This window comes from Leuresthes tenuis, unplaced genomic scaffold (assembly GCF_036924035.1).
Source record: "Leuresthes tenuis unplaced genomic scaffold, fLeuTen1.0.hap1 SCAF_2, whole genome shotgun sequence".
Taxonomy (NCBI): Eukaryota; Metazoa; Chordata; class Actinopteri; order Atheriniformes; family Atherinopsidae; genus Leuresthes; species Leuresthes tenuis.
Window position 1 is genome coordinate 1,228,373 of NW_027325356.1, and position 23,048 is coordinate 1,251,420.

At 42.2% G+C, this 23,048-nt stretch overlaps 1 protein-coding gene across 2 annotated transcripts; it reads left to right on the forward strand.

Annotated features, from left to right (window-relative positions):
• The first annotated feature begins 806 nt into the window (after positions 1-806).
• On the forward strand, positions 807-22,603 carry LOC140302334 (annexin A2-B-like). 2 transcript variants are annotated; one of them, XM_072381167.1, is made up of 13 exons: positions 807-892; positions 7,373-7,434; positions 8,002-8,095; positions 9,623-9,717; positions 10,134-10,247; positions 17,302-17,392; positions 17,804-17,883; positions 17,964-18,023; positions 18,223-18,316; positions 18,419-18,514; positions 21,484-21,542; positions 21,640-21,762; positions 22,414-22,603. In XM_072381167.1, exons 2-13 carry the CDS (start codon positions 7,384-7,386, stop codon positions 22,471-22,473), a joined length of 1,017 nt encoding a protein of 338 aa, XP_072237268.1. In that variant the 5' UTR covers positions 807-892; positions 7,373-7,383; the 3' UTR covers positions 22,474-22,603. The 2 variants fall into 2 exon arrangements, with proteins under 2 accessions (XP_072237268.1, XP_072237269.1); XM_072381168.1 differs by lacking the exon at positions 807-892 and adding an exon at positions 981-1,002.
• Positions 22,604-23,048: the final 445 nt, after the last annotated feature.

The following is a 23,048-nucleotide window of genomic DNA, read 5'->3' on the forward strand; positions in this document are numbered from 1 at the left end:
TGGGATGCTGCAGGTCTGAGGTGTAGAAATGATGTTTGTTACCAGATTAAATGAAGCTGAACAGGAAACATGTTGAGTTCAGACTGTCTGACACGAAGTAAAAGTAAGAGAAAACATCAAAATAACTGTTTTTTGCAGAAAACTATCCCAAGTTTTTCCAATTTGTGGCTGTAAAAGTTATTTTAAGCCTTTTAGGAATGTTATAACATGTAAAACTGATCAGTTTAGTGTGTTTATGGGGTTGACAGAATGAGTAAAGGCTGAAAATCAACACATACAACCACCCCCCCGCACTGCTGCACACCTTAAGACCTGTTTAAGGAGGAATGGGACAAAATAACAGCTGGAACTCTGCATCACCTGGTTTCCTCAGAGTCAGAGCGGCTTTAAGTGTTGGCAGAAGGAAACAAAGTGGGAAAATGTTCACTGACTTTATGGGATGCTGCAGGTCTGAGGTGTAGAAATGATGTTTGTTACCAGATTAAATGAAGCTGAGACTCAACAGGAAGTAAGAGTCAGATAATTTGGGAATTCGACTTTGTTTTGTATGTTTTTTAATGTGTTTTTTAACTAAAAAACTGTGCTGGAAACTCTTTTCTTTTTTCTCTTTAACACTTAAAACACAGACTAACAGATTCTGAACTTCATATCTAACTTACTGCGCTCCTCCAAACCAACCAATCAGAGGACAGTGTTTCCTCTGACCTTCGTACGACGTTCTGAGCCTCTCTGAGGAATTTCTGCCCATGTGTTGAGCCCGATGTGTAAAAGTCTGCTTGTGTGAGTCATGCAGGCGGTCAGAGTGTGAGTCGGCTGCTCTATAAACACCACACCCTGTTCAGTCCTGGATCATAACGGAGCTGCTGCTGGCTGCCTCGCTGCTTCTCTGAAGGTAAGAACAGCTTTCAGTCCTGCTGCAGAGACCCTGAACTGATCAACCAGCCTCTCAGCACAGCTGGAATCATTTGGCTTGTTCTGGTGCTTTGTCAGGAAAGGAATCAGGTGGGTTTCCTTTTTAAGTTTGAGCGATTGAGACCGCAGGGAAACGTTATTTTATTCACTTATTCATCATTAAAACCGTGGATTGGTGTGTTTTTGGCAGAGTTACAGCAGTAAACTTAAGCTTTGTGTAACGTTAGAGCAACACGGGAGGATCTGCAGCCAGGCTGAAGCCAGATGTTCTGACTCAGAACTCCAACAGAGCTCATATTTATTCCCCACAGCACAGAAACAAGGCCTCTGCCATCATTTATACCTGTGACAGATGTCTTCTATAATCTAGTGTTTCGTGTGTGAGAAAAACTTAAGAACTTAAAACTTTTTGCCCTCTGAGCTACAGTAAAAACACTTTTTACAGCAGAAGTGAAGCTGCTTTTAATCCCTTTAATATCACACAATAATAACCTCAGTGCTGCGGGGAACCTGTGGCTGTAGCTCACCTGGCGTATAAAACGAAATATTCTCAGAATCGAGTGTTTCGTGTGTCAGAAAAACTGGAAAAATCCCAGAATATTTACATGAGAAGTGAAGCTTAAATACTTTCCGTGTGATAGTCTCCTGCACAGCGCTGGCAGGATGCAGGAAACATGGGGCCGAGCAGCCCGGGGTTCGTTTGTGTGCTCTGTTACATCATCAGAAGCTCAGATAAGATGTTTCAGCTCGGCGAGGAACTCTGCTGCATATCAGAGTCTGAAAAGGTGCAGCAGCCCCTCAGATCTCCGGCTGTGGGAGGGTGGATCGGACTGACGCTCTGTTTGTTCCTGCTGTTGCTAAGTGATGAAGCCTCTCACGCTTCCGGGTGGAGCTGCAGGACGGTCAAAGGTGGAGGAAGCTGACCAACATTTACTGCTGCACTTTGATTTAACAGTGGATCAGCTCCAGTGTTACGCAACACATTCCTGCAGATCTGTTTGCATCAGGATCAATGCTCCTTATCTGCTGCCTCACCCTCAGCCAATAAATCCAGCACACATCCAGAGTGTTTCCAGTCCTCTGGACTCTGAAGGCTATTGTTCCTCTGTTCTGAGGAAACCCAGGCTGCCTCTGAAACCCCGTACCGGCCTTTGTTTCCTGATCTGACTCATTGTTGTGAAATCCTCTGGAGTCAGCTTCACTTCCAGCTGAAGTCAGCTTCACTTCCAGCTGGAGTTAGCTTCACTTCCAGCTGAAGTTAGCTTCACTTCCAGCTGAAGTTAGCTTCACTTCCAGCTGGAGTTAGCTTCACTTCCAGCTGGAGTTAGCTTTACTTCCAGCTGGAGTTAGCTTCACTTCCAGCTGAAGTCAGCTTCACTTCCAGCTGGAGTTAGCTTCACTTCCAGCTGAAGTCAGCTTCACTTCCAGCTGAAGTTAGCTTCACTTCCAGCTGAAGTTAGCTTCACTTCCAGCTGGGGTTAGCTTCACTTCCAGCTGGAGTTAGCTTCACTTCCAGCTGGAGTCAGCTTCACTTCCAGCTGAAGTTAGCTTCACTTCCAGCTGAAGTCAGCTTCACTTCCAGCTGGAGTCAGCTTCACTTCCAGCTGAAGTTAGCTTCACTTCCAGCTGAAGTCAGCTTCACTTCCAGCTGAAGTCAGCTTCACTTCCAGCTGAAGTTAGCTTCACTTCTAGCTGAAGTTAGCTTCACTTCCAGCTGGAGTTAGCTTCACTTCCAGCTGGAGTTAGCTTCACTTCCAGCTGAAGTCAGCTTCACTTCCAGCTGGAGTCAGCTTCACTTCCAGCTGGAGTTAGCTTCACTTCCAGCTGAAGTCAGCTTCACTTCCAGCTGAAGTCAGCTTCACTTCCAGCTGGAGTTAGCTTCACTTCCAGCTGGAGTCAGCTTCACTTCCAGCTGGAGTTAGCTTCACTTCCAGCTGGAGTTAGCTTCACTTCCAGCTGAAGTCAGCTTCACTTCCAGCTGGAGTCAGCTTCACTTCCAGCTGAAGTCAGCTTCGGGCATTTTTCACTTTACAAACCTCCCAACCAGCTGATTATGAGACCTACTGACTGAAGAATAACTTTGGTTTCAGTCTCACAGCTCCTGCTTCGTGTGGTCGGTGACGGTCTTGTTTCGGTCAGATTGTAAGAACAGCAGATTATTAAATGTTTGAGCACCGATGGGACAGATAAGCCATTTCACAACATAAACAACACTTTATTCCTCTGTGTTTTACTTCATAAAAGAGGAAAAATATTCAGAGTTAATCCTCAGGGAAATTTGGTTGTTTTTGAATCATATTCCAGCAGCACAAATAGAACGACCTCTTTGCTGAAAAGAAGAACTCAAATGAACTGATTCATGGTGGAGCTGGAGGAGGTGAAGACAAGCAGGGAGTCTCAGAGGCTTTATTAAAAAGAGCCTAAAGGTGCAGCTCAGGCAGAAATAATAAACTAAAAATGAATAATTATGAGCAACAAGAACCAAACGGAAACAAGAAGAAGATGAGTGAGAACCACAGCAAAATGCAAAGAGCAGCAAAGGAGAATAAATTCTGAGGGATTAACTGCAAAATGACCAACAGAAAGCAGCAGAAAGCAGGTGTAACAAGCAGCAGTAAAACTAACAGAAAGCAGCAGAAAGCAGGTGTAACAAGGCAGCAGTAAAACTAACAGAAAGCAGCAGAAAGCAGGTGTAACAAGGCAGCAGTAAAACTAACAGAAAGCAGCAGAAAGCAGGTGTAACAAGCAGCAGTAAAACTAACAGAAAGCAGCAGAAAGCAGGTGTAACAAGCAGCAGTAAAACTAACAGAAAGCAGCAGAAAGCAGGTGCAGAAAGCAGCAGTAAAACTAACAGAAAGCAACAGAAAGCAGGTGTAACAAGCAGCAGTAAAACTAACAGAAAGCAGCAGAAAGCAGGTGTAACAAGCAGCAGTAAAACCAACAGAAAGCAGCAGAACGCAGGTGTAACAAGGCAGCAGTAAAACCAACAGAAAGCAGCAGAACGCAGGTGTAACAAGGCAGCAGTAAAACTAACAGAAAGCAGCAGAAAGCAGGTGTAACAAGGCAGCAGTAAAACCAACAGAAAGCAGCAGAAAGCAGGTGTAACAAGGCAGCAGTAAAACTAACAGAAAGCAGCAGAAAGCAGGTGTAACAAGCAGCAGTAAAACTAACAGAAAGCAGCAGAAAAAAGGTGTAACAAGGCAGCAGTAAAACTAACAGAAAGCAGCAGAAAGCAGGTGCAGAAAGCAGCAGTAAAACTAACAGAAAGCAGCAGAAAGCAGGTGTAACAAGGCAGCAGTAAAACTAACAGAAAGCAGCAGAAAGCAGGTGTAACAAGGCAGCAGTAAAACCAACAGAAAGCAGCAGAAAGCAGGTGTAACAAGGCAGCAGTAAAACTAACAGAAAGCAGCAGAAAGCAGGTGTAACAAGGCAGCAGTAAAACTAAGAGAAAGCAGCAGAAAGCAGGTGTAACAAGGCAGCAGTAAAACTAACAGAAAGCAGCAGAAAGCAGGTGTAACAAGGCAGCAGTAAAACTAACAGAAAGCAGCAGAAAGCAGGTGTAACAAGGCAGCAGTAAAACTAACAGAAAGCAGCAGAAAGCAGGTGTAACAAGCAGCAGTAAAACTAACAGAAAGCAGCAGAAAAAAGGTGTAACAAGGCAGCAGTAAAACTAACAGAAAGCAGCAGAAAGCAGGTGTAACAAGGCAGCAGTAAAACTAACAGAAAGCAGCAGAAAGCAGGTGTAACAAGCAGCAGTAAAACTCACAGAAAGCAGCAGAAAGCAGGTGTAACAAGGTAGCAGTAAAACTAACAGAAAGGAGCAGAAAGCAGGTGTAACAAGGCAGCAGTAAAACTAACAGAAAGCAGCAGAAAGCAGGTGTAACAAGGCAGCAGTAAAACTAACAGAAAGCAGCAGAAAGCAGGTGTAACAAGGCAGCAGTAAAACTAACAGAAAGCAGCAGAAAACAGGTGTAACAAGGCAGCAGTAAAACTAACAGAAAGCAGCAGAAAGCAGGTGTAACAAGGCAGCAGTAAAACCAACAGAAAGTAGCAGAAAGCAGATGTAACAAGCAGCAGTAAAACTAACAGAAAGCAGCAGAACGCAGGTGTAACAAGGCAGCAGTAAAACCAACAGAAAGCAGCAGAAAGCAGGTGTAACAAGCAGCAGTAAAACTAACAGAAAGCAGGTGTAACAAGCAGCAGTAAAACTAACAGAAAGCAGCAGAAAGCAGGTGTAACAAGGCAGCAGTAAAACTAACAGAAAGCAGCAGAAAGCAGATGTAACAAGCAGCAGTAAAACTAACAGAAAGCAGGTGTAACAAGCAGCAGTAAAACTAACAGAAAGCAGCAGAAAACAGGTGTAACAAGGCAGCAGTAAAACTAACAGAAAGCAGCAGAAAGCAGGTGTAACAAGCAGCAGTAAAACTAACAGAAAGCAGGTGTAACAAGCAGCAGTAAAACTAACAGAAAGCAGCAGAAAGCAGGTGTAACAAGGCAGCAGTAAAACCAACAGAAAGTAGCAGAAAGCAGATGTAACAAGCAGCAGTAAAACTAACAGAAAGCAGGTGTAACAAGCAGCAGTAAAACTAACAGAAAGCAGCAGAAAGCAGGTGTAACAAGCAGCAGTAAAACTCACAGAAAGCAGCAGAAAGCAGGTGTAACAACGCAGCAGTAAAACTAACAGAAAGCAGCAGAAAGCAGGTGTAACAAGGCAGCAGTAAAACTAACAGAAAGCAGCAGAAGGCAGGTGTAACAAGGCAGCAGTAAAACTAACAGAAAGCAGCAGAAAGCAGGTGTAACAAGTAGCAGTAAAACTAACAGAAAGCAGGTGTAACAAGGCAGCAGTAAAACTAACAGAAAGCAGCAGAAAGCAGGTGTAACAAGTAGCAGTAAAACTAACAGAAAGCAGCAGAAAGCAGGTGTAACAAGGCAGCAGTAAAACTAACAGAAAGCAGCAGAAAGCAGGTGTAACAAGGCAGCAGTAAAACTAACAGAAAGCAGCAGAAAGCAGGTGTAACAAGCAGCAGTAAAACTAACAGAAAGCTGCAGAAAGCAGGTGTAACAAGCAGCAGTAAAACTCACAGAAAGCAGCAGAAAGCAGGTGTAACAAGCAGCAGTAAAACTCACAGAAAGCAGCAGAAAGCAGGTGTAACAAGCAGCAGTAAAACTAACAGAAAGCAGCAGAAAGCAGGTGTAACAAGCAGCAGTAAAACTAACAGAAAGCAGCAGAAAGCAGGTGTAACAAGGCAGCAGTAAAACTAACAGAAAGCAGCAGAAAGCAGGTGTAACAAGGCAGCAGTAAAACTAACAGAAAGCAGCAGAAAGCAGGTGCAGAAAGCAGCAGTAAAACTAACAGAAAGCAGCAGAAAGCAGGTGTAACAAGCAGCAGTAAAACTAACAGAAAGCAGCAGAAAGCAGGTGTAACAAGGCAGCAGTAAAACTAACAGAAAGCAGCAGAAAGCAGGTGCAGAAAGCAGCAGAAAGCAGGTGTAACAAGCAGCAGTATAACTAACAGAAAGCAGCAGAAAGCAGGTGCAGAAAGCAGCAGAAAGCAGGTGTAACAAGCAGCAGTAAAACTCACAGAAAGCAGCAGAAAGCAGGTGTAACAAGCAGCAGTAAAACTAACAGAAAGCAGCAGAAAGCAGGTGTAACAAGCAGCAGTAAAACTAACAGAAAGCAGCAGAAAGCAGGTGTAACAAGCAGCAGTAAAACTAACAGAAAGCAGCAGAAAGCAGGTGTAACAAGCAGCAGTAAAACTAACAGAAAGCAGCAGAAAGCAGGTGTAACAAGCAGCAGTAAAACTAACAGAAAGCAGCAGAAAGCAGGTGTAACAAGGCAGCAGTAAAACTAACAGAAAGCAGCAGAAAGCAGGTGCAGAAAGCAGCAGAAAGCAGGTGCAGAAAGCAGCAGTAAAACTAACAGAAAGCAGCAGAAAGCAGGTGTAAAAAGCAGCATTAAAACTAACAGAAAGCAGCAGAAAGCAGGTGTAACAAGCAGCAGTAAAACTAACAGAAAGCAGCAGAAAGCAGGTGTAACAAGCAGCAGTAAAACTAACAGAAAGCAGCAGAAAGCAGGTGTAACAAGCAGCAGTAAAACTAACAGAAAGCAGCAGAAAGCAGGTGTAACAAGCAGCAGTAAAACTAACAGAAAGCAGCAGAAAGCAGGTGTAACAAGCAGCAGTAAAACTAACAGAAAGCAGCAGAAAGCAGGTGTAACAAGCAGCAGTAAAACTAACAGAAAGCAGCAGAAAGCAGGTGTAACAAGCAGCAGTAAAACTAACAGAAGGGAGCAAGAGATCAGGATCTGTTGAAATAAAACATCCTAAAAACCCATAAAGCGTGACGCCAGCAGCACAGATCGAACCTTTGCTCTTTCAGGGGATGATGTGCAGATTATCTGATGATAATCATGTGATCGGCTCAGGTCTGATGGAAGCAAACGTCTGACAAATGTGTTTCAGGTGAATCCATCATGGCGCTGGTGTCTGAGTTTCTGGGTCAGCTGACGCTGTCGTACGGCGAGGTGAGTCCGAGTCCTTCACATTTAGCGAGATAACGGGATCATTACGGCCACTTTTAATCAGCCGTGAGATGATGGCAGCAACTGTTTCTGTGCGGTTCCACCACAGTAAATCTATTTAAAAGTTATATTCTGAATATCTTTAGTTTCCAGCCAACAACATGAGAAAATGGGAACTTTGAGAGAAAGTTTCTGCCTGCTTTTAGCTTTTCAGAGACAGCGTGAATGAAACTTTATCTGAAGGGATCGGTGAACCGTGCAGAGACTCAGCTTTAACTCAACATTCAGCTGCACCTTCAGCCCGTTCAGGGATAATAATCCTCTACATGTCGTGAAACTTCAGCTCAGTGGAGAGAAACTAAAGTCCAACTTTACTTTAAGGCTGGTCAGCTTCTTCAAACTAAAGATAAATTCAACAGTTAAACAGATTTCTTTGTTTTTCCAGCTGATAAAAGCTAAGCAGAGGTATTTATACATCTACAGGAGCAGGGTTGCACCTTGGTGTTTACTGGCTGCCTTTTGGCCTCTCCTTGAACACCAGACTGTGAACTGTTTCTTTCGCCTCCTTAGGAACCGGAGCCTAAATTCCCCACCGTGGTGCCGGCACGAGACTTTGACCCATGCAAGGATGCTGCCAGGATCGAGACCGCCATCAAAACTAAAGGTTCGTGTCCAGGAACCCCCCCACTGTCCTTCAGTCTGCTAACTGTTCTCTGACTGCTCCTTTAAGATCATTTAAATGTACATTTGTGCTTTTTTAATTCAAAGAATTTAAAACAAATGTACATCTGCAAAAATAATAAGAAACAAACAACAATTCAGGCATCTCTAAAAGCATTTCTTCTTTTATGGTTTTAAACTGGCTTTACATGATTATCGTCCATTTCAAATATTTAGTTTTAACTGAAATTTAACTAAAAAGAAAAACATTTTAAACATTAATGATTAACCACAAAATCAATTAAACTGCTGAGTACCAACAGTAAAAGTATAAACTTTTTCTCCGTTTAACTGAAAGTAAAGTACAAAGTACACATGAGTTACTTAAGACTGTTAATAACAACTTCATTTAAATGAAGTTATAACCACAAATTAAATCATTTTAGAGCTGGTTACTGTTCAGATGCAACATCTTGCATGTCCAGAACTGCAGGGATGATTCATCACAGCTGATTCATCACAGCTGATTCATCACAGCTGATTCATTACAGCTGATTCATCACAGCTGATTCATCACAGCTGATTCATCACAGTTGATCACCTTAGAAAAATAAATACTGGATAAAAGTAACAAAAACATCTGGATGCACAGCACCAGGATGTGTTGAGCTCTAAGAAATGTTCCGCAGGTCCTTTTGGTTCGTTGACTTGTTATAAACATTTCCGGGCCTGAAACTGACCTGGAGAAACCTGGAGAAACCTGGAGACACCTTGAGAAACCTGGAGCACCTGGAGAAACCTGGAGCACCTGGAGAAACCTGGAGACACCTGGAGAAACCTGGAGCACCTGGAGAAACCTGGAGCACCTGGAGAAACCTGGAGACACCTGGAGAAACCTGGAACATCTGGAGCATCTGGAGAAACCTGGAGACACCTGGAGACACCTGGAGCATCTGGAGAAATCTGGAGACACCTGGAGACACCTGGAGACACCTGGAGCATCTGGAACATCTGGAGACACTTGGAGCATCTGGAGAAACCTGGAGACACCTGGAGAAACCTGGAACATCTGGAGCATCTGGAGAAACCTGGAGAAACCTGGAGACACCTGGAGCATCTGGAGAAACCTGGAGAAACCTGGAGACACCTGGAGAAACCTGGAGAAACCTGGAGACACCTGGAGAAACCTGGAGAAACCTGGAGCATCTGGAGAAACCTGGAGAAACCTGGAGACACCTGGAGAAATCTGGAGCATCTGGAGAAACCTGGAGAAACCTGGAACATCTGGAGAAACCTGGAGAAGTTACATCCTGCGCCTGTAGGGGGCGCTAAAGAGCAGAAACTGTCAGAACTGTAATATTTTCAGTCTGGAGGCGTTTTGCTGCTCCTGTGAAAAGAGAAAAATATGAAAAGCTGAAGTTTTGTCATTTTGGTTTGAAATGTGTCTGTTTATTGGAAACAGTTTGTTTTAATTCTTTATTTAAATGCTGGGATGTTAAATCTGAAGTTACTGTCTGCATTTTATTTTCAGGAGTAGATGAACAGACAGTCATCGACATCCTGACCAGACGGAGCAACGAGCAGCGCAGGGAAATTGGCTTTGAATACGAACGAATCGCCAAAAAGGTTAAAAATGTTCACGTTTTCATAAACCAAAGAGTTTATTCTGCTTTTTCAGTTTTACAATCAGCACCCAGAAACCTTCAGGCATCCCAGATCTCAGATGAGTGATTAGTTGTTAATTATTGATCAGCTTCTAATCAGGATCAGGTGAGCTCAGACTGTTACGCTCTTTGTTCTAAATTGGCTGCACTGGTAAGAAATAACTGATTATTCTTAGTTCTTAGTCAATGATTTATGGGGTCACAAGCTGAAGAAATCTATATTCTAACTTCCAATTAATCAGTTTATACAGAAATGACGCGTGGTCGCCCCAGGACCACGGCGCTGTTGTTCTATGAAGACACATTTCCTCTTCTGATGCCACTTCTAATTGAAGTTTTTTAAGGTTTTTTGTGCATGAATGCGTTTGGATGTTCCAGGATCTGAACTCTGCCCTGAAGGCGGCTCTCTCCGGCTCCCTGGAGGCTCTGATGTTGGGTCTGATGAAGAGCACCGCCCACTACGATGCCTCTGAGCTCAAAGCCTCCATGAAGGTCAGCGTCACATTTCTGCACAAAAATACGTTGTTTTTTAATCGAGCCTGCAGGTGGCGCTCTCTGGGTGTGTTAAAAGTACATCTCAGGGGTAAATGGAAGGGTTATTCAGATGGTGACTGAACTCTTTACCGTTTTATAATGAATTGGACTGTAATTGGCTTCAGTTGGAATGTATCTTTTAAGTGCCTTGAGATGACTTTAGTTTTTACGTTGGATCACATTTAGTTGAATTTAAATGGATTCAGTTAAAGGAAAGAAAGAAATGAGGACAGCGGCCTGTTTGATGTGTGCTCAGTTTGCACAAGATAAATGGTCCAGAATCACACAGTTTAGATGAATGGTCCAGAATCACACAGTTTAGATGAATGGTCCAGAATCACACAGTTTAGATGAATGGTCCAGAATCACAGTTTAGATGAATGGTCCAGAATCACACGGTTTAGATGAATGGTCCAGAATCACAGTTTAGATGAATGGTCCAGAATCACACGGTTTAGATGAATGGTCCAGAATCACAGTTTAGATGAATGGTCCAGAATCACACAGTTTAGATGAATGGTCCAGAATCACACAGTTTAGATGAATGGTCCAGAATCACACAGTTTAGATGAATGGTCCAGAATCACAGTTTAGATGAATGGTCCAGAATCACACGGTTTAGATGAATGGTCCAGAATCACAGTTTAGATGAATGGTCCAGAATCACAGTTTAGATGAATGGTCCAGAATCACAGTTTAGATGAATGGTCCAGAATCACACGGTTTAGATGAATGGTCCAGAATCACAGTTTAGATAAATGGTCCAGAATCACACAGTTTAGATGAATGGTCCAGAATCACACAGTTTAGATGAATGGTCCAGAATCACACAGTTTAGATGAATGGTCCAGAATCACAGTTTAGATGAATGGTCCAGAATCACACGGTTTAGATGAATGGTCCAGAATCACAGTTTAGATGAATGGTCCAGAATCACAGTTTAGATGAATGGTCCAGAATCACACGGTTTAGATGAATGGTCCAGAATTACAGTTTAGATAAATGGTCCAGAATCACACAGTTTAGATAAATGGTCCAGAATCACACAGTTTAGATGAATGGTCCAGAATCACACAGTTTAGATAAATGGTCCAGAATCACACGGTTTAGATAAATGGTCCAGAATCACAGTTTAGATAAATGGTCCAGAATCACAGTTTAGATAAATGGTCCAGAATCACAGTTTAGATGAATGGTCCAGAATCACACGGTTTAGATGAATGGTCCAGAATCACAGTTTAGATAAATGGTCCAGAATCACAGTTTAGATGAATGGTCCAGAATCACAGTTTAGATAAATGGTCCAGAATCACAGTTTAGATGAATGGTCCAGAATCACACGGTTTAGATGAATGGTCCAGAATCACAGTTTAGATGAATGGTCCAGAATCACAGTTTAGATGAATGGTCCAGAATCACACGGTTTAGATGAATGGTCCAGAATTACAGTTTAGATAAATGGTCCAGAATCACAGTTTAGATGAATGGTCCAGAATCACAGTTTAGATGAATGGTCCAGAATCACAGTTTAGATGAATGGTCCAGAATCACAGTTTAGATAAATGGTCCAGAATCACACGGTTTAGATAAATGGTCCAGAATCACAGTTTAGATGAATGGTCCAGAATCACAGTTTAGATGAATGGTCCAGAATCACAGTTTAGATGAATGGTCCAGAATCACAGTTTAGATGAATGGTCCAGAATCACAGTTTAGATGAATGGTCCAGAATCACACAGTTTAGATAAATGATCCAGAATCACAGTTTAGATAAATGGTCCAGAATCACAGTTTAGATGAATGGTCCAGAATCACAGTTTAGATGAATGGTCCAGAATCACAGTTTAGATGAATGGTCCAGAATCACAGTTTAGATAAATGGTCCAGAATCACAGTTTAGATGAATGGTCCAGAATCACAGTTTAGATGAATGGTCCAGAATCACAGTTTAGATGAATGGTCCAGAATCACAGTTTAGATAAATGGTCCAGAATCACAGTTTAGATAAATGGTCCAGAATCACAGTTTAGATGAATGGTCCAGAATCACAGTTTAGATGAATGGTCCAGAATCACAGTTTAGATGAATGGTCCAGAATCACAGTTTAGATAAATGGTCCAGAATCACACGGTTTAGATAAATGGTCCAGAATCACAGTTTAGATGAATGGTCCAGAATCACAGTTTAGATGAATGGTCCAGAATCACAGTTTAGATGAATGGTCCAGAATCACAGTTTAGATGAATGGTCCAGAATCACAGTTTAGATGAATGGTCCAGAATCACACGGTTTAGATAAATGATCCAGAATCACAGTTTAGATAAATGGTCCAGAATCACAGTTTAGATGAATGGTCCAGAATCACAGTTTAGATGAATGGTCCAGAATCACAGTTTAGATAAATGGTCCAGAATCACAGTTTAGATGAATGGTCCAGAATCACAGTTTAGATGAATGGTCCAGAATCACAGTTTAGATGAATGGTCCAGAATCACAGTTTAGATAAATGGTCCAGAATCACAGTTTAGATAAATGGTCCAGAATTCCCAGTTTAGATGAATGGTCCAGAATCACAGTTTAGATGAATGGTCCAGAATCACAGTTTAGATAAATGGTCCAGAATCACAGTTTAGATAAATGGTCCAGAATCACAGTTTAGATAAATGGTCCAGAATCACACGGTTTAGATAAATGGTCCAGAATCACAGTTCAGATGAATGGTCCAGAATCACAGTTTAGATGAATGGTCCAGAATCACAGTTTAGATAAATGGTCCAGAATCACAGTTTAGATAAATGGTCCAGAATCACACAGTTTAGATGAATGGTCCAGAATCACAGTTTAGATGAATGGTCCAGAATCACAGTTTAGATAAATGGTCCAGAATCACGGTTTAGATGAATGGTCCAGAATCACAGTTTAGATAAATGGTCCAGAATCACACGGTTTAGATGAATGGTCCAGAATCACAGTTTAGATGAATGGTCCAGAATCACGGTTCAGATAAATGGTCCAGAATCACAGTTTAGATAAATGGTCCAGAATCACACGGTTTAGATAAATGGTCCAGAATCACAGTTTAGATAAATGGTCCAGAATCACAGTTTAGATGAATGGTCCAGAATCACGGTTCAGATTAATGGTCCAGAATCACAGTTTAGATGAATGGTCCAGAATCACACGGTTTAGATGAATGGTCCAGAATCACAGTTTAGATGAATGGTCCAGAATCACGGTTCAGATAAATGGTCCAGAATCACAGTTTAGATAAATGGTCCAGAATCACACAGTTTAGATGAATGGTCCAGAATCACAGTTCAGATGAATGGTCCAGAATCACAGTTTAGATAAATGGTCCAGAATCACAGTTTAGATGAATGGTCCAGAATCACACGGTTCAGATGAATGGTCCAGAATCACAGTTTAGATGAATGGTCCAGAATCACAGTTTAGATAAATGGTCCAGAATCACAGTTTAGATGAATGGTCCAGAATCAGACGGTTTAGATAAATGGTCCAGAATCACAGTTTAGATGAATGGTCCAGAATCACACAGTTTAGATGAATGGTCCAGAATCACACGGTTTAGATGAATGGTCCAGAATCACAGTTTAGATAAATGGTCCAGAATCACAGTTTAGATGAATAGTCCAGAATCACAGTTCAGATAAATGGTCCAGAATCACAGTTTAGATGAATGGTCCAGAATCACAGTTTAGATGAATGGTCCAGAATCACGGTTCAGATAAATGGTCCAGAATCACAGTTTAGATAAATGGTCCAGAATCACAGTTTAGATGAATGGTCCAGAATCACAGTTTAGATGAATGGTCCAGAATCACAGTTTAGATGAATGGTCCAGAATCACGGTTCAGATAAATGGTCCAGAATCACAGTTTAGATAAATGGTCCAGAATCACAGTTTAGATGAATGGTCCAGAATCACAGTTTAGATGAATGGTCCAGAATCACAGTTTAGATAAATGGTCCAGAATCACAGTTTAGATGAATGGTCCAGAATCACAGTTTAGATGAATGGTCCAGAATCACGGTTCAGATAAATGGTCCAGAATCACAGTTTAGATAAATGGTCCAGAATCACAGTTTAGATGAATGGTCCAGAATCACAGTTTAGATGAATGGTCCAGAATCACGGTTCAGATAAATGGTCCAGAATCACGGTTCAGATAAATGGTCCAGAATCACAGTTTAGATAAATGGTCCAGAATCACAGTTTAGATAAATGGTCCAGAATCACAGTTTAGATGAATGGTCCAGAATCACAGTTTAGATGAATGGTCCAGAATCAGACGGTTTAGATAAATGGTCCAGAATCACAGTTTAGATGAATGGTCCAGAATCACAGTTCAGATAAATGGTCCAGAATCAGACGGTTTAGATGAATGGTCCAGAATCACAGTTTAGATGAATGGTCCAGAATCACAGATTAGATGAATGGTCCAGAATCACACAGTTTAGATGAATGGTCCAGAATCACAGTTTAGATAAATGGTCCAGAATCACAGTTTAGATAAATGGTCCAGAATCACAGTTTAGATAAATGGTCCAGAATCACAGTTTAGATAAATGGTCCAGAATCACAGTTTAGATGAATGGTCCAGAATCACGGTTCAGATAAATGGTCCAGAATCACGGTTCAGATAAATGGTCCAGAATCACAGTTTAGATAAATGGTCCAGAATCACAGTTTAGATAAATGGTCCAGAATCACAGTTTAGATGAATGGTCCAGAATCACGGTTCAGATAAATGGTCCAGAATCACAGTTTAGATGAATGGTCCAGAATCACAGTTCAGATAAATGGTCCAGAATCAGACGGTTTAGATGAATGGTCCAGAATCACAGTTTAGATGAATGGTCCAGAATCACACAGTTTAGATGAATGGTCCAGAATCACAGTTTAGATAAATGGTCCAGAATCACAGTTTAGATAAATGGTCCAGAATCACAGTTTAGATAAATGGTCCAGAATCACACGGTTTAGATGAATGGTCCAGAATCACAGTTTAGATAAATGGTCCAGAATCACAGTTCAGATAAATGGTCCAGAATCACAGTTTAGATAAATGGTCCAGAATCACAGTTTAGATGAATGGTCCAGAATCAGACGGTTTAGATAAATGGTCCAGAATCACAGTTTAGATGAATGGTCCAGAATCACACAGTTTAGATAAATGGTCCAGAATCACACGGTTTAGATGAATGGTCCAGAATCACAGTTTAGATAAATGGTCCAGAATCACAGTTCAGATAAATGGTCCAGAATCACAGTTTAGATAAATGGTCCAGAATCACAGTTTAGATGAATGGTCCAGAATCAGACGGTTTAGATAAATGGTCCAGAATCACAGTTTAGATGAATGGTCCAGAATCACACAGTTTAGATGAATGGTCCAGAATCACAGTTTAGATAAATGGTCCAGAATCACACGGTTTAGATGAATGGTCCAGAATCACAGTTTAGATAAATGGTCCAGAATCACAGTTTAGATGAATGGTCCAGAATCACAGTTCAGATAAATGGTCCAGAATCACAGTTTAGATGAATGGTCCAGAATCACGGTTCAGATAAATGGTCCAGAATCACAGTTTAGATAAATGGTCCAGAATCACAGTTTAGATGAATGGTCCAGAATCACAGTTTAGATGAATGGTCCAGAATCACAGTTTAGATGAATGGTCCAGAATCACGGTTCAGATAAATGGTCCAGAATCACAGTTTAGATAAATGGTCCAGAATCACAGTTTAGATGAATGGTCCAGAATCACAGTTTAGATGAATGGTCCAGAATCACGGTTCAGATAAATGGTCCAGAATCACAGTTTAGATAAATGGTCCAGAATCACAGTTTAGATGAATGGTCCAGAATCACAGTTTAGATGAATGGTCCAGAATCACGGTTCAGATAAATGGTCCAGAATCACAGTTTAGATAAATGGTCCAGAATCACAGTTTAGATGAATGGTCCAGAATCACAGTTTAGATGAATGGTCCAGAATCACAGTTTAGATAAATGGTCCAGAATCACAGTTTAGATAAATGGTCCAGAATCACAGTTTAGATAAATGGTCCAGAATCACACGGTTTAGATAAATGGTCCAGAATCACACGGTTTAGATGAATGGTCCAGAATCACAGTTTAGATGAATGGTCCAGAATCACACGGTTTAGATAAATGGTCCAGAATCACAGTTTAGATGAATGGTCCAGAATCACAGTTCAGATAAATGGTCCAGAATCAGACGGTTTAGATGAATGGTCCAGAATCACAGATTAGATGAATGGTCCAGAATCACACAGTTTAGATGAATGGTCCAGAATCACAGTTTAGATAAATGGTCCAGAATCACAGTTTAGATAAATGGTCCAGAATCACAGTTTAGATAAATGGTCCAGAATCACAGTTTAGATAAATGGTCCAGAATCACAGTTTAGATAAATGGTCCAGAATCACGGTTCAGATAAATGGTCCAGAATCACAGTTTAGATAAATGGTCCAGAATCACAGTTTAGATAAATGGTCCAGAATTCCCAGTTTAGATGAATGGTCCAGAATCACAGTTTAGATGAATGGTCCAGAATCAGACGGTTTAGATAAATGGTCCAGAATCACAGTTTAGATGAATAGTCCAGAATCACAGTTCAGATAAATGGTCCAGAATCAGACGGTTTAGATGAATGGTCCAGAATCACAGTTTAGATGAATGGTCCAGAATCACAGATTAGATGAATGGTCAAGAATCACACAGTTTAGATGAATGGTCCAGAATCACAGTTTAGATAAATGGTCCAGAATCACAGTTTAGATGAATGGTCCAGAATCACAGTTTAGATTAATGGTCCAGAATCACGGTTCAGATTAATGGTTCAGAATCACACGGTTTAGATGAATGGTCCAGAATCACAGTTTAGATGAATGGTCCAGAATCACACGGTTCAGTTGAATGGTCCAGAATCACACGGTTCAGATGAATGGTTTTCTGTCTTTAGGGACTGGGAACTGACGAGGAGACCCTCATTGAGATGGTCTGCTCCAGAAACAAGGACGAACTGGCAGAGATCAAGAGGGTCTACAAAGACTGTGAGTGTTAAAACCTGGAACTCCAGCCTCACTTTTATTAGTCCAAGATAAAGACTTTATAACAGATGCTAATGTCTCATTTTAAGGTTTTTAGAAATTAAAAATGAATAAAGAAACAAAAAGCTTTGAAACGACCCAATAAAAGCAATAAAGCTACATTTTTATTTGTGATCCGAACTGAAGGAGCTGAAAGCGTTTCCTCCAGGTGCAAACACAAATGCTAAAGCTAACATGCTAACATTAAGGGATTTAAGTATAAACCATGGTGACTCGCACAGACGTGTGATGTTTACACGTGTTGCTATGGGAACACGCTGCTTTATGAACTCATCCTGAGATAAAGAAAGAAGATGCCTGCTGGAAGATGAGGATGAGGAAGGCAGCAGCTGACTCTACTGTCTTTGTCTTCAGTGTTTAAGAAGGAGGTGGAGAAAGACATCGCAGGAGACACGTCAGGAGACTTCGCCAAACTGCTGCTGGCTCTGGTTCAGGTACATCCAGAATAATCCCGAAGTCTTTTCTGTGAGCTGTGAGGTTGTCTTTAACTCTGATCATCTGCTCTGACGCACAGACCAAGAGAGACGAACCCTCCAACGTTGTGGACTATCAGAAGATCGACGACGATGCCAGAGTGAGTCGGTCAGAAAGCACGTTTCTGCTGTCTCTGACCGGGTTTACTTCACTTTATGTTCCGTTTTTCCACCAGAATACTTTCCTAAAACAGCTTTTTCCCCGTCTGTTCAACAACAAAATGTTCCCACTTTTAAATTCTGATTCGTTTGCAGGACATAAGTTCGATGTAACTGATTAATCCTGTGTGAACCTCTCAGGCTCTGTATGAAGCTGGAGTTAAGAGGAAGGGAACTGATGTGGCGACCTGGATCTCCATCATGTCTCAGAGGAGCGTCCCCCACCTGCAGAAAGGTGAAACATTTACGAAGCTCCTGCTTTAGAAAAGCACACCGAACAGATTCTGAGCAGAAACAGCTGTGAAAACCTGGAGTTATTTTTCCGTGTGCTGGTCAGTGTTTGACAGGTATAAGAGCTACAGCCCCTATGACATAAAGGAGAGCATCAGGAAGGAGGTGAAAGGAGATCTGGAGAAGTCTTTCCTCACTCTTGGTACGTCCAACAAACTCCAGAACTGTGAAATGATGCCTGAATCTGTGGCGTTTAAAATCTGGGATTCCTCAGGTGACATGAGTTTAGATTAACACTGGGAGTAAAGTCTGATTTTGCTCAGATTTGAGTCAACAAGCTAAGACCCGAGTTTTGTTTTTAAAGTCCTAAATGGATCTATGTGACGTGTCATGCATTAATTATACCAGCTTTAAACAACTATCTGTCCTAAATGAGTCTTTTCAAAGATATTTTATTTGTTTTAAAGGTTTCTTTTTCTGGGAAATGATCTGAACTCGTTCATGACTCATCAGGGGCGGATACTTATGTGTTCAATGAAATGCCCTCTTGAATTTCAAGCTGGCCAATCAGAGCAGACCGGTGGACTGCCGCTTTTGAGAGAGTAAAAATGCAGATAAAAAGACGTTATATTTATCATTTATATCAGGGGTTGGGAACCTTTTTGACTAAGAGAGCCATGAAAGCAAAAAATTTGGAAATTTATTTCAATGAGAGCCATATAATATATTTTAAAAGTGAATTCAACTAAATGTCAGTATAATAAGCCTCTGAATTTATTAGCATATTATATTAGCATATATTAGCATATTATTTATTAGCATACTCGCCATCTGTGAATGGTTTTCCGTTCCTCACTATTGCTAAAGATCCAGCAAAGCTAGCAGAATTATAGTCACCTTGCCGGGTTGCTGCTGGCTAGCTTGTACCCTGCTCAGTAGCTCTAGCTTGTACCCTGCTCAGTAGCTCTAGCTTGTACCCTGCTCAGTAGCTCTGGCTTGTACCCTGCTCAGTAGCTCTAGCTTGTACCCTGCTCAGTAGCTCTAGCTTGTACCCTGCTCAGTAGCTCTGGCTTGTACCCTGCTCAGTAGCTCTAGCTTGTACCCTGCTCAGTAGCTCTAGCTTGTACCCAGCTCAGTAGCTCTAGCTTGTACCCTGCTCAGTAGCTCTAGCTTGTACCCTGCTCAGTAGCTCCAGCTTGTACCCTGCTCAGTAGCTCTAGCTTGTACCCTGCTCAGTAGCTCTAGCTTGTACCCTGCTCAGTAGCTCTAGCTTGTACCCTGCTCAGTAGCTCTGGCTTGTACCCTGCTCAGTAGCTCTAGCTTGTACCCTGCTCAGTAGCTCTAGCTTGTACCCTGCTCAGTAGCTCTAGCTTGTACCCTGCTCAGTAGCTCTGGCTTGTACCCTGCTCAGTAGCTCTAGCTTGTACCCTGCTCAGTAGCTCTAGCTTGTACCCAGCTCAGTAGCTCTAGCTTGTACCCTGCTCAGTAGCTCTAGCTTGTACCCTGCTCAGTAGCTCCAGCTTGTACCCTGCTCAGTAGCTCTAGCTTGTACCCTGCTCAGTAGCTCTAGCTTGTACCCTGCTCAGTAGCTCTAGCTTGTACCCTGCTCAGTAGCTCTGGCTTGTACCCTGCTCAGTAGCTCTAGCTTGTACCCTGCTCAGTAGCTCTAGCTTGTACCCTGCTCAGTAGCTCTGGCTTGTACCCTGCTCAGTAGCTCTAGCTTGTACCCTGCTCAGTAGCTCTAGCTTGTACCCAGCTCAGTAGCTCTAGCTTGTACCCTGCTCAGTAGCTCTAGCTTGTACCCTGCTCAGTAGCTCCAGCTTGTACCCTGCTCAGTAGCTCTAGCTTGTACCCTGCTCAGTAGCTCTAGCTTGTACCCTGCTCAGTAGCTCTAGCTTGTACCCTGCTCAGTAGCTCTAGCTTGTACCCTGCTCAGTAGCTCTGGCTTGTACCCTGCTCAGTAGCTCTAGCTTGTACCCTGCTCAGTAGCTCTAGCTTGTACCCTGCTCAGTAGCTCTAGCTTGTACCCTGCTCAGTAGCTCTAGCTTGTACCCTGCTCAGTAGCTCTAGCTTGTTCCCTGCTCAGTAGCTCTAGCTTGTACCCTGCTCAGTAGCTCTAGCTTGTACCCTGCTCAGTAGCTCTAGCTTGTACCCTGCTCAGTAGCTCTAGCTTGTACCCTGCTCAGTAGCTCTAGCTTGTACCCTGCTCAGTAGCTCTAGCTTGTACCCTGCTCAGTAGCTCCAGCTTGTACCCTGCTCAGTAGCTCTAGCTTGTACCCTGCTCAGTAGCTCTAGCTTGTACCCTGCTCAGTAGCTCTAGCTTGTACCCTGCTCAGTAGCTCTAGCTTGTACCCTGCTCAGTAGCTCTGGCTTGTACCCTGCTCAGTAGCTCTAGCTTGTACCCTGCTCAGTAGCTCTAGCTTGTACCCTGCTCAGTAGCTCTAGCTTGTACCCTGCTCAGTAGCTCTAGCTTGTACCCTGCTCAGTAGCTCTAGCTTGTACCCTGCTCAGTAGCTCTAGCTTGTACCCTGCTCAGTAGCTCTAGCTTGTACCCTGCTCAGTAGCTCTCGGCACGCTTTCTTTCTGCTGCCTCCTGCCGGGTATTTTGATGCAAAGGTAGCATGGCGCGTGTCGAAGTGCCGCTTTACATTCGACCGTTTCATCGATGTAATTTTGTCTTTGCAAATTAGACACACCGCAGAATTTGCTCTCTCCACAAAGGCGAATTCTTCAGTCCATTCGGCCTGAAATGTACGATACTCGTCATCTTTTTTTCTTTTCGCCATGTTCTTCGTCGAAGGGTTAGCTTTGAGCTAATGAGCGAGCAGACTGATTCAAAAGGGGGCGTTTACCTGTTTTACGCTGCCAACGTAGTCCAGTATCATCCAATTAAAATAATGCTCCTGCAGCCCTGAACAGGACATGAAAAATCGATGGATGGATTAAAACAAGTGAGAATATTTAGTTTTATCTGCGAGCCAGATGCAATCATCAAAAGAGCCACACCTGGCTGGCGAGCCATAGGTTCCCGACCCCTGATTTATATGTGTGTGATGACTGCTGTACGACGGTGCTACCGCCAGAAGTGGAGCGCCTGTTCCTTTAAGTGACAGGACAGGTGATGATGACATCAGAGCAGGTGAACTGAGTGTCCGTCTGCTTTCTTCTCAGTGGAGTGCTTCGAAAACAGGCAGCTGTACTTCGCCAACAGACTCAATGATGCTATGAAGGTACCACTGCTTGGTTCTCTTTACCTGTACCGAACACCTGCTCCTCCTGCTCCAGCGTTGTCGTGTTTTCTGCTGACGAGTCGCTTGTTTCTCTCAGAGTAAAGGAGCCAAGGAGAAGGTGGTGACCCGGATCATGGTTTCCCGCTGTGAAATCGACCTGATGAAGATCAGGACAGAGTTCAAGAAACATCACAAAAGATCGCTGTACCAGACTATCGCTGTGAGTGTGAAACGTCCCACACAGGCTGAGACAGTGAACGCACCGCACACAGCAGTTTGCACAGACGCTGCCCGGCATGTTTGAGATGTGTCCCCGCTGCAAAACACATATTTTATTTGTCTTATTTTCTTTTTATTGTATTTCTATTTCAATAATTATTGTGTTTTTGTATAATTGTATCGTTTCAAAGTGTTTATTTTTATTCTTAATTCTGATATTGTAGCTTTTTTTTTTATCTCCAGTGGAGCACCGTAGAAAAATCACATCAGAATCAGACTCTAAATAAAAATTAAAATGGCTCAAAATGGCTGTTTTGATGCAGAGAAACATCTAAAACATGCAGGGCAGTGGCCCCTGAGGGCCGGAGATGAGAATCTACCTTCAACCAGTTCAACCAACGGGTTCATGTGCTGATAAAACTGTTAAAGACCCCTAAAACATCTGTAATGGTTACATTTATGAAAACAACACACTTATCTGTGTCATAATACAGAAGGAGAATATTTTATCATTTATCATTAAATTACCAAAAGTTCTGCCTTCTGACTGTTTCGCTCGGACGATAAAGTTTAATTTTATCATTGAAAAAATATAATTGGTTTTCCAGGAGTGATCAGTGCTGTTGTCATAGTTACTGTGTCTGTGTTTCAGGAACACACGAAAGGAGACTACCAGAAGGCTCTGCTCAGTCTGTGTGGAGGAGACGACTGAAAACTCATCAGCACCGTTTCCCAGAATGCATCTGGGCTGAGCTGCGTTTCCCAGAATGCATCTGGGCCGAGCTGCTCTCATGGCAAACATGTGACTGTCCCATCTCTGTGACCAGCTTCAGTTTCTGCAATAAAACAAATAAAAACCTGCTCTCCTGTTTGAGTTCATGACCACCAGGGGGCAGCAGAGCCCCGCTTACCGTCAAATCCTGCTTTACTTTTTCTGTTCCGACCTCAGCGTCTTTATAAGATATATATAGATATAGATATAGATATAGATATATCTATATCTTTTTATATATTATTATCTTCAAGTTTCTTTAAAGAGACAAACAGTCAGTGAAGACAAAGATTCACATAAAAAAATAAAGAAGCCTTGGAAAAGTGATAATATTCTCAAGATATAAATATATACCTACATGTATATATATAATAAATATATTTCTGTGTGGCAGATATTTAGAAAACAAGGAATAATGAATAAAATTTAAATTTAAGGGATTAAAATGAATAAATTCATCCATCCATCCATCATCCATCATCTATCATCCATCCATCATCCATCCATCCATCCAT

What these genes read in the sequence shown, in the direction of transcription:
- LOC140302334 (XM_072381167.1), top strand. Translation starts at nt 7,384, where the DNA reads ATGGCGCTGGTGTCTGAGTTTCTGGGTCAGCTGACGCTGTCGTACGGC. An exon ending in GAAGTCTTTCCTCACTCTTG is followed by an intron (nt 18,515 to 21,483) that starts GTACGTCCAACA and finishes CTTTCTTCTCAG; the next exon opens with TGGAGTGCTTCGAAAACAGG. An exon ending in CGCTGTACCAGACTATCGCT is followed by an intron (nt 21,763 to 22,413) that starts GTGAGTGTGAAA and finishes TCTGTGTTTCAG; the next exon opens with GAACACACGAAAGGAGACTA.